The 10,894-nt window shown below is 56.1% G+C and overlaps 1 protein-coding gene across 2 annotated transcripts; it reads left to right on the top strand.

Moving 5' to 3' along the window:
- Positions 1-1,050: 1,050 nt before the first annotated feature.
- AJUBA (ajuba LIM protein) lies at positions 1,051-10,622 on the top strand. 2 transcript variants are annotated; one of them, XR_009500880.1, is made up of 9 exons: positions 1,051-2,447; positions 5,236-5,337; positions 6,968-7,035; positions 7,157-7,219; positions 7,939-8,069; positions 8,154-8,205; positions 8,911-8,979; positions 9,184-9,282; positions 9,434-9,519. XR_009500880.1 is itself a non-coding variant. In XM_059913853.1 (8 exons), exons 1-8 carry the CDS (start codon positions 1,415-1,417, stop codon positions 9,587-9,589), a joined length of 1,674 nt encoding a protein of 557 aa, XP_059769836.1. In that variant the 5' UTR covers positions 1,053-1,414; the 3' UTR covers positions 9,590-10,622. The 2 variants fall into 2 exon arrangements, 1 of the variants encoding a protein (XP_059769836.1); XM_059913853.1 differs by lacking the exon at positions 9,184-9,282 and having other exon boundaries at positions 1,053-2,447; positions 9,434-10,622.
- Positions 10,623-10,894: the final 272 nt, after the last annotated feature.

Below are 10,894 nucleotides of genomic sequence, written 5' to 3'. Positions count from 1 at the left end.
TGGCTGATATTTAATTAGGCATGTTCAGCTTCAGCCATGGCTTCCTCTTTTCCTTATTCTTGATCCTTCTAGTATGGCCACGATCAGCCTCTTTTCCTTTTCCACCTTGATCATTTTCACTTGCTATCTCCTCTAAATGACATTTTCTTTTTCTCCCTTTTAAGTTAGTACTTATTCTTTATCACCAACTACTGTGGGCCAACCAAGGGCGAGGCGTTCGCTAGCTCTAAAACCGGGCCTTCTATCCCCAGTCACCTGAAATATTTGCTAAAAATCTCATTTCCCAACACCAGGGGGTGTCTATCTATCCCTCTATCTGTCCTACCCTGAAGGTAAAGATTAGTCCCAAGCCTTTTCCTCTCTCCTTTTATATACACACTAAAGCTCCCTCCCTCCCGTTACAGAGTTTTGGGTTCAGAAAGTTGTCTTTTTATTGCAGCTTATCTGTTTGTCTCTCATTCTCTCTGGACCTGAACAAATTTGTCTTTCTCTTGGTCTGTTCAGCCTTCCGTCTCCGCACCACCCACGATCCCCTTTGGTCCGGCTCTCCTTTCTTTCCATACCTGTCTTCCACCACCTCTCTATAAGGGCTTCCTCGCCTTTCTGGGCTCTTATGCGTCTCTGAACCTCTTTATGTATCTACCTTTCTTCTCTCTCCCTGTCTCACTACTTCTGTATCAGTCCCTTCTCATCTCTCCCACAGTCCCCACACTAGAAACAAAGTCACGGTGCTTGCGCACAACATGCCTCGCGTCGCCCCGTTCTGGACCGCGACATTCCACCGTGCCCCTCCGCGCATTCCAACTGCAAACAAAGAGTTCCCCTCCCCCTCCCCCACTTTTTCATGTCCCAATTCTTGACTGATGTAGTACCAACTGTCCCCACTGCCCCTCGCCCTCCTTTCGCCTCCAGTCGGCGGATCTCCAGCTCCAGGACACTTAGCACCAACACCCGCCCCCCCCCCTTTCCGACGCACCAGATTCCTGCGCCGACACCCCCGTTCGTCTCGCACACGGCGCTCCGCCCCTCCAGGAAAGTAGATCCGGCCAGGCAGACAAAAGTTTGGGAGAGAAGTTGAGTCGGTGCTGAGTGTGTGAGCGAGGGGGGCGGGGGCCTGGGAGAGTGGGGCTGCCGGGCGAGTCGACGCGTGAACAGATAGACCTGCGGACCGGACAGCCGCGGCCGTAGGCACTTCTAGCCCCGCTTAACCCCTGATGCGCGGGGGGACGCAACCCCTCTCGCTGGGGGATGCTGCGGGATTCTTGGCGCCGGGCATCCGGGGCGCCCGCTAAACCCCTGTGCCTATCCTGTGCCCCTGGGGAAGCGAAGTCCGGCCGCAGGGAAAGAGAGGCGGCCGCCGAGACGCTGCAGGGTGCCGGGCGGGGAGGGGGCTGGAGGCCCCAGGCCCGAGGGCATGGAGCGGTTAGGGGAGAAAGCCAGTCGCCTGCTGGAGAAGTTAAGACTCTCGGACTCCGGCAGCGCCAAGTTCGGCCGCAGAAAGGGTGAATCTAGCAGGTCTGGGTCTGATGGGACCCCCGGGCCGGGCAAGGGGCGCCTGAGTGGGTTGGGGGGACCTAGGAAATCAGGGCCCCGTGGAGCTACTGGGGGACCTGGGGATGAGCCGTTGGAGCCAGCCCGGGAGCAAGGCCCCCTGGACGCTGAGCGGAACCCTCGCGGCTCCTTTGAGGCGCCGCGCTACGAAGGCTCCTTTCCCGGGGGACCGCCTTCCACCCGGGCCTTGCCTCTACCTCAGTCATTGCCCCCCGACTTTCGGCTGGAGACGGCCCCAGCCCTAAGCCCCCGCTCCAGTTTCGCCAGTAGCTCAGCCAGCGACGCGAGCAAGCCGTCCAGCCCCCGGGGCAGTCTGCTGCTGGACGGGGCGGGGGCTGGTGGAGCCGGAGGTAGCCGACCCTGCAGCAACCGTACCAGCGGCATCAGCATGGGCTACGACCAGCGCCACGGCAGCCCCCTGCCCGCCGGGCCATGCCTGTTTGGCCCACCTCTGGCCGGGGTTCCGGCGGGCTATTCCTCTGGAGGGGTGCCGTCCGCCTACCCCGAGCTCCACGCTGCCCTGGACCGACTGTGCGCTCATCGGCCCGCGGGGTTCGGCTGCCAGGAAAGCCGCCACTCGTATCCCCCAGCCCTGGGCAGCCCGGGAGCTCTAGCCGGGGCCGGAGTGGGAGCGGCAGGGCCCTTGGAGAGACGAGGGGCGCAACCCGGACGACACTCGGTGACTGGCTACGGGGACTGCGCCGCGGGCGCCCGATACCAAGATGAACTAACAGCGTTGCTGCGCCTGACGGTGGGCACAGGTGGGCGAGAAGCCGGCGCCCGCGGGGAACCCTCGGGGATTGAGCCGTCAGGTCTCGAGGAGCCGCCAGGTGCGTTCGTTCCAGAGGCCGCCCGGGCCCGGATGCGGGAGCCGGAGTCCAGAGAGGACTACTTTGGTGAGTGAGAGAAGTGGTTAGGGACGGGAAGAGACCCGTCACCGCATTCGGTTCCCCACTGCCCCGGCGGCGGGCGCTGGGAAGTCGGAGGCAGAGACGCGGGGGAAAAGAGGCAAGAGGAATTTCCCCTTCCCACTGGGTTTCAGATGGACCACGGGCACCTTATTCCTGCTAAATTCAACCCCCCTGATGATCTCGTGAATCCCAGTTCCTCAGCTTTAGAGCCTGGGTTTTTCGCGGTAGGAGGCCTTGTTGAGGGGAACCAAGTGGGGCTGGGAGAGCATCCCCCCATCTTGCTCCCCCCTCGGCGGCGTTGCCCCTGCAGGCTCCTGCGCGCCGCGCCCCCAGCCGGGCCCAGGCTCCGCCCGCAGGAATTCGGGGAATGCGCGGGTGGGGGGGCGGGGCGGGTGGGCCGCGTGCGTGCCGGCTCCTGCCCGGGCGCTCCAGGTGCCCGCGGGCGGGGCCGGCCGCGCGGCACTGGGCGGAGGTGGGGTGCAGGGGGTGGGGGAGCTGCTTCCTAACACGCGCGGAGCTGTGGCCGCGGTCGGGGAAATGGAGCCCGGGGGGAGGAAGAAAGCCCTGGGACGGAAAGCAGGGACCCTACTGCTGTCTGGCCCCAGTCCTGCTGGCTCCGTGCGTGGGTGGGCATTTAAGCCGAGACCCGGTGGTGTCAGCTTCTGTTTTCCCCATCCTCCGGAAGTCAGGGCAGAAGCCTTGACCACCGGTACAACATCACCCCTGGATGGATGGCGACCGTGTATAGCTGCCAGAAATAACCCGGGCTTCAGTTCTGGCCATAGCCTGCTCAGAATTCAGGCACGAAATAGCCCCTTATTTCCTCCTGCTAAAGAAACCTGGTCGCCGCCTCTCTCCCGGACGCAGTTACCTTCAAGAAGTGTTAATTGATTATATGTCTCGGCTATGGGGGGGGATATTGGTGTCTTGAACGATCTTTTAGCCGAGACCCACAGGCACCACTTCACTATATAAAAAAATGCTAATCTGATTGTGATAGGAAGTACAGAAAGAAGTGGAGGGCCCGCCCCTAGGTCTGTGGGCCTCTTCAGTGTTCCCAGCATCTTCTCACCTTTCTCACCATCCGTGTTCCTGCCCCGGACCCCATGCTCTAGAACTCTGTGGCTAGAAATGTAAATAGAGAGAGGAACCCAGCCAGGGAAGGAAGGTTGGGAAGGAGGTTCAGAGGTAGCAGGGCTGCAGGCTGGTTCAACTCCAATCTCCCCCCATTTCCCCCCCACCCCACCCCCACCTGAGAGAGGAAAACCCAGAGCAGATGATGCTTTGGTCAAGGGAGGCTAAGTGACAGGATCCTTTTAGCAGTTTCCTTTTGAGGCGGGGGAGAAGTGGCTGATGGGTGGAGAGAAGTCTCCTCGGCTAAGCCATCAGAACCAGAAGGAAGAAAGGAGCTGGGAGAGAGTGCAGTAAAATGGCAGGAAGAACCTAGGAGTGGATATGCTGGGTTAGAGGAGGTGAGGCGGACATGCCTGAGCAGTTGGCTCTTGTCTTCCCGTAATGTCCAAGGCTTCCCAGAGCAATGGCTCTGACAGGGCCCCCTGGCATGGCAATCTTGGGGCAGAGTTCCCCTCCCCTGGGGAAGCCGAATTTTGACCCCGGTGGGGGGGGAGGCGTGCTTCTCTCCCTAGGGGTCAGGTTGCCTCCTCTGACAGAACCCCCAGCCTGACTGTACCCTCCTACTCCTGCCCCTAGTAGGGGCCCTCTTCCTTGGCTACAGCCTTGCCCAGCTGCCAGAGGGTGGGAGCAGGACAGGCCTGGGCCCATCAGTCGCTGCAGCTGCTGCACGGGCTCCCAAGCCCCTGGGCAAAGACTGGATGGGCCCCAACAGGCAAGGAGTGTGGCAGTGTGCCGAGGGGGAAAGGTGGGGCGGGGTGAGGCGGGCCCGTTGGGATCTGTTCCCCAAAGACAGGCCCTAGCCCTCACTCATGGGCCTGGAATTGGGGAGTGGAAGGAGGGAAGAACACACCCAGGAAAGGCGGGTGCCAGAGCCAGGTGTTATGTATTTTAGGGGAGATGTCAGAGAAGAGCAGTTTGGCTCTGTTCCTCCTATGATAGAAGATGACAGGCAGACATTAGGGGTTCTGCCACCCTTCCCCCCCTTCCTCTGCAACCCTCAATCCTTGGAACACACCCTGCATTCTCAGCAGCCACCTCCCCAGAGGAGTCACACTCACATGGTCCCCTCTGCACAGGGCCCTCTGCTGAGCCAGATCCTTCTTTCCATCTTTGGAAGCCTAGAGGTACAGAGCAGAAGTCATTCTGTAGCTGAATGGCCGTTCATTTGACAGATGGGGAAGCCGAGGTCCTGGAGAGGCTTTCTGGACCTGGCGTGCTTTCACTAGGAAGTTTTTTCCAGCCTGCTGCTGGGCCCTTATGGACTCACATCTCTGACTGTCCCACACAGTGCAACGGGGATCGTATGTTGCCTGATTAGTCTTTTCTCCCCAACAGAAACCAAGCGTCTGAAGTCCAGGGACCATATCTTTGAGTTTCTCCAATTTTCCACAGTATTGGGCATAATATTGTTGCGAGGCACTAAATAGATGTTCAGAAAATGTCTGTTGATTAATCAGTAAACAAGAATAAGTCTGCCCAGCCAAGACCTTGCTGCATCCCATTAACTCTCTTCCCAAAAGGGAGCCCGTCAAAAGGAGGCTGTGACTGGTGGTCCTCTGCCATCAGGAAAGATGAGGAATCCCTGGTTTTGAGCTGGGGGAGTGCGCTCTGATGCTGACAACCTCTTCTCTCCTCTCAGGCACCTGTATCAAGTGCAACAAAGGCATCTACGGGCAGAGCAACGCCTGCCAGGCTCTGGACAGCCTCTACCATACCCAGTGCTTTGTCTGCTGCTCCTGTGGTGAGTGCAGCCCCCAGACCTTCTGGACCAGGGCCTGAGGCCTCAAGCACTCTCCGCACATACACACTCATGAGTGCCTAGGGAAAGCAGGGCTTGTGCTTCTCCATTTGCTGGTCTGGCCCCCACCTTCTCTCTTGCTTCCCTTCTCTGTGCTCTACCTGGCTCTCTCCCGCCCGCCCCCATGTCGGGTCAGCTTGCTGAGGTCAGCCCTCCCTCTGCTGAGCCTCTTTCCTCCGCTCTATTCCTCCCTCTTTTTTCTGCCTTCCTGCTTGCCCAGCCTGGACTCCCTCCCAGCCCTCCAGCCTCTCCTTGGAGGGGCTTGGTCTTGGGCAGCCGAGTTGCCTGGGGCGACAGTGAAAGACTGGAATGTGGGAAGGGTGGGGTGGGCTGAGGGAGCGGGGAGCTGTGGGGGAGTGGAGAGGGGGGTTTTCTCTCGGCTGGTCAGAGTTCAGCCACCTCGCTGGAGTGCAGGCCACTGGGCCATGCCAAGCTGATGACATCACGCTCCAGGAATGCCCGCTGCTGTTAGCTCAGGAGGCCCGCCTGGAGCAGGGGGTGCTCCCAGCGGCCTCAACTCCCCAGCCTTTCCCTCACCTCCCTCATTACCCGGCCCCCCTGCTTACCCACTCTGATTCCTTTGCTGGACCTTTAACTTCCTATCTCTGCCTGTCTGACTCCAGCCACTCCCAGCCCCTGCCTGGCTCCCTTTAGGTTCATCTATCTGTTTGTCCTTCTGTTTATAGAGCCTCTTTTGGGAATGTCTCTTTCCCTCTCTCTACTCCCTTGTGTCTCATAAGTTTCTAAGTCAACTTTTCTAAACCACTGGGCAGAGCTGGAAGTGGAGATTTTGATGAGAAGAGGGCAGAGGTAGGAAACTTGCCAATTCTCATTCCTCCTCATCCCTGATAATTTAGACACCCTGGAGCAGTTCCTGGGTGTTGGTTTCACGGGGAGCGGTCCTGCCTTGTCTGCTTGCAGAAGATCCTGGGCTGCTGCTGACCCCGGAGACTCTGGGTCCCTCTAAGCTTGGGGAAGCAGCCTAGTGCAGCAGGAAAGGGGACCGACTTTGCTCCCAAACAAAGCACTTTGTCCCCAGCAGTAGTTCCAGTGTGTCCTGACCTCCACGGAGCCTGTCCCTGGGAGACAGACAGGGCTAGGAGAACAGGAGAGCTGTGCAGAAGCTCCTGGGTTGAAAGGTCCCAGAGGGCAAAGTCCATGACAGTGTGATTGTCTCTGAGCGCATTGTAGGGCCCCGTGTTCAGAGTTCCTTGACCTTGTCCCCCAGCCTGTGGTTGGCTTTGCTTTCCCAGGTGGCTCCCCGAGCAAGCACAGGCACTGGAGAAGGCGGCACCCCTTTAAAGCAGGGTCACAGAAAACTGTTGAGGGGGCAGGAGCTGGAAGAGCAGCAAGCAAAGGAGTGGGGACTTGGCAGGAGTGAGACCAAACAAATTGGAATTGCATCAGATGGGGTATTTGTGTGGGGAGACGGGACAGACAGCAGTTAGGCGGACAAGCACTGAAATCCAGATTTAAACGCATCATGAAACACCGGAGAGCAGTTACCCCATGGCGGGGATGCCCTGTGCCTGGACCCTGGGAGAGGCTCCAGCCCCTTGTCTACTGCTTCTAGGGCGAACTTTGCGCTGCAAGGCTTTCTACAGCGTCAACGGCTCTGTGTATTGTGAGGAAGATTATCTGGTGAGTGAGGGGTCCCCTGGGCCTGGAATTGGCTCCCACCCCTTTCTCTGTGGCCCACTGGGGTTCCACCCATCAGGTCATTCTCAGCCCGTAACATCCTCCCTTGGTCTTCTCCTCCTAGTTTTCAGGGTTTCAGGAGGCAGCTGAGAAATGCTGTGTCTGTGGTCACCTGATTCTGGAGAAGGTAAGCACAGTGTCTTCAGCTGAGACTGTGAGGCTGAGGGGCCGAGGGGTGGAATCAGGAACTAAATGCATACTGAGAAAAGGTGGGGGGAGGAAACCTATCAGCAACTACTTGCATCCCATTCTTCCCGAGAACCACTGTTTACAGTGGTTTCTCTTTGCCTATGGGATCAAGTCTGGACTCCTCAGCCTGCCACCCCAGGCTCCTGTGATCTCTAACTCCCTAACTCTGCAGGCACAGCCCGGCCCTCCACCTGAGCCAGCAGCGTGGGGTCCTGAGGCTTAATCCCCTTTCTGCTACTGGTTGGGATCAGTTGAAGCTCAGTTTTCTTTTCTGTAAGGAGAAGTTGGGTTGGATCAGTGGTTCACAGCCCTGGCAGCCTAGCAGATCACCTGGGAAGAAGTCAAGAAAATACCAATGCTGGGTCATCACCAGAGACTGTGGTGAATACTTCTGGGTGGGACCCAGGCCTTGATGGGCTTAAAAACCTCCCTGGGTGACCCTGATATGCAGCCAAGGCTGAGAAACACTGGCGTGGAGGCTCCCTAAGACCTTTTTCAGGGTTTCTGCCTCCATTTTAAGACTCTTTGGTCCTCCCAGATTACACAGCATTGTTCTAGGACGAGAGCAGGGGCTCAGATGAGGTTAGTGGGAGCAGCAGGGAACGTCTTCGGTAGCTGGAGAGCAGAGACTGATTCTCCTCCCGCCCCCCGAGCCAGATCCTCCAGGCAATGGGAAAGTCCTATCACCCCGGCTGCTTCCGATGCATCGTTTGCAACAAGTGCCTGGACGGCATCCCCTTCACTGTGGACTTCTCCAACCAGGTGTACTGTGTCACAGACTACCACAAGTGAGTGCCCCGCCCAGGGTGTGGTGTGGACCTGGGTTCAGGGATTCCCCCCACCTCAGCTCCCCTCTGTCCTCTCTCTTTCAGGAATTACGCTCCTAAGTGTGCGGCCTGTGGCCAACCCATCCTCCCCTCAGAGGTCAGTATGTCTGTGTTCTCCTGCAGGGCAGCCAGTGCTGCTGCCCCTGGGGAGGGACTGGGGACATGCCGCCTGGCCTCCCCTGGGAGGCAGTGGTGCTGAGGAATGTACTCCGCGAAGATTCCCGTGTGACTCTGCTCTCTGGGTCATCACCCTGACCCCAACATCCGGGCCTGGACTTGTTTGACAGCCTTGCTGGACCCAGGCTCCATCTCTTTTCTCCCAGTCCAGAGAAGGAGACTTTCTTTGAAGTCAAGGTCACCAGCCCCCAGATGTAGGGGCTGGAAAAAGGTGGGAAGAATCCTCAGGGCTGGTAGGAAGGGGTCAGAAATGATTTACGCTGTGTGTGCCAAGGGAGAGAAGCCAAAAGCCCACGAGGAACCAGGCCCTATTGGGTCTCCTCGTCCCCGGCTTAGCTTACGTTACTGATGCAGCCTGCCCCTTTCCTTTCCCTCTGTAAGGCCTGAGCCCCTGGACAGAGGCGAGGCTCCACGAGGGGACATGCCTTCCTGGAGGCAGTGCCAAGGAAGGAGAGGGGGAAGGTTCCCACAGGGTTTGCAGAGGCCACCTCAAAGCTGCAGACCGTGGCAGAGAGGCTCTGGAGGCCTCTGTATGATCTTCCCGTTGGAAGGGGGGCTGGTGGGGGAGGGGAGAGTTGGGGTTATCGTGCTGCTCTCATGCCCATGGGGGTGTGCATTATTTCAGGGCTGTGAGGACATTGTGAGGGTGATATCCATGGACCGAGATTATCACTTTGAGTGCTACCACTGCGAGGTGAGTGTTGGGTGCCCGGGATCCCAGACGAGAGCTAGAAGGGGGCTGGGGGAGTGAAGTCCTAGAACTGCCAGAGTCTGTAGGAGAGGTCTAGGATACGGGAAACCAGGAAGGTGCTCTGACCCATCTCCAGTCTCTTTCGCGTCCTTCAGCCACTCTCTCTGGGTGTGGTCGTTTAGTCCTTTCTAAATCTGGCTTCCCCAGAGTCAAGACTCCTAAAACTAGGGACTCCTGGTAACAGCTGGAAATGGGAGCCTGTCTCATTATTTCTGCTGTAGCAGCGACACCTGGCGTCCAGCTGAGGTATTTTCTCAGGTTTCTCTTCTGGGAGTTCATCCCCCTCCAGCCCCGCCCCCTTTTTCCCAGTCACTGGGAGTCTAGTGCCCAGCAGGGCCGACTTCCACGATGTCCCCGGTGCCTGGGCTGAGGTAAACTAGGTGTCCTTCTTCCCTAGGACTGCCGGATGCAGCTGAGTGACGAGGAAGGCTGCTGCTGCTTCCCTCTGGATGGGCACTTGCTCTGCCACGGCTGTCACATGCAGCGGCTCAATGCCCGACAGCCCCCTGCCAATTATTGGGTTGGCCAAAAAGTTCCTTCGGTTTTTAAGTAAAAATAAAGGACACATTTTTCATTTTCACCAAGAACTTTGTTGGACAGTGTAGTCACTGTTTTGTTCCACTACTTTCTACCATTTTTCAGGCAACTTCATAATTCCATCTTCCCAAAACTCTCTTTTTGAGCAAAGAACTGTTCCAGGTGCCTTTTACAGTCTTCCAGGGAATTGAAATTTTTTCCATTAAGAAAATTTTGTAAAGACCGAAATAAATGGAAATCCGAAGGTGCAATGTCTGGTGAATACAGCGGATGAATCAGAACTTCCCAGCCAAGCTGTAACAGTTCTTGCCTGGTCATCAAAGAAACATGCGGTCTTGCGTTATCCTGATGGACGATTATGCATTTTCTGTTGACTGATTCCGGATGCTTTCCATCGAGTGCTGCTTTCAGTTGGTCTAATTGGGAGCAGTACTTGTTGGAATTAATCATTTGGTTTTCTGGAAGGAGCTCATAGTAAAGGACTCCCTTCCAATCCCACCGTATGCACAACATCACCTTCTTTGGATAAAGTCCGGGCTTTGGTGTGGTTGGTGGTAGTTCATTTCGCTCGCCCCACGATCTCTTCCATTCCGCGTTATTGTACAGTATCCACTTTTCATCACCCATCACAATTTGTTTTAAAAACGGAACGTTTTTGTTACATTTCAGTAGAGAATCGCATGCGGAAATATGGTCAAGAACGTTTTTTTTTCGCTTAACTTAGGTGGAACCCAAACATCAAAGCAATTAACACAACCAAGCTGGTGCAAATGATTTTCAGCGCTTGATCTGGATATTTTGAGTATGTCAGCTGTCTCCCTCATTGATTGTTCTCAGTTAATGTCTTGATTTGATTGTTATCAACTTCAACTGGTCTACCCAACCATGGAGCATCGTCCAGCGAGAAATCTCCAGCACGAAACTTCGCAAACCACTTTTGACACGTTCGATCAGTCACAGCACCTTCTCCATACACTGCACAAATCTTATTTTGCGTTTCAGTTGTGTTTTTACCTTCCTTGAAATAATAAAGCATAATATGCCGAAAATGCTCCTTTTTTCTTCCATCTTCAATATTAAAATGGCTACACAAAAATACACCAATTTTTATAAGTTTTTTTTAAAATGCACACTGATATGATAGCTGTCACAATACAATCTAACAAAATTGTTTCAAATGAAGTTAAAGACAACTAAGCGCTACTAGAGCCATCTTACGGAAAACATCAAACGAACTTTTTGGCCAACCCAGTATATCTGAGATGCAGTCACTGCTGCTGCCGTCACCACCATTGACAAATTTCTCTGGCCAGTGGGCCCC

The sequence above is a fragment of the Balaenoptera ricei genome, chromosome 2 (genome assembly GCF_028023285.1).
Source record: "Balaenoptera ricei isolate mBalRic1 chromosome 2, mBalRic1.hap2, whole genome shotgun sequence".
Lineage (NCBI taxonomy): Eukaryota > Metazoa > Chordata > Mammalia > Artiodactyla > Balaenopteridae > Balaenoptera > Balaenoptera ricei.
Note: the sequence above shows the minus strand (reverse complement) of the source record. Positions and strands in the feature narration are given on the sequence as shown.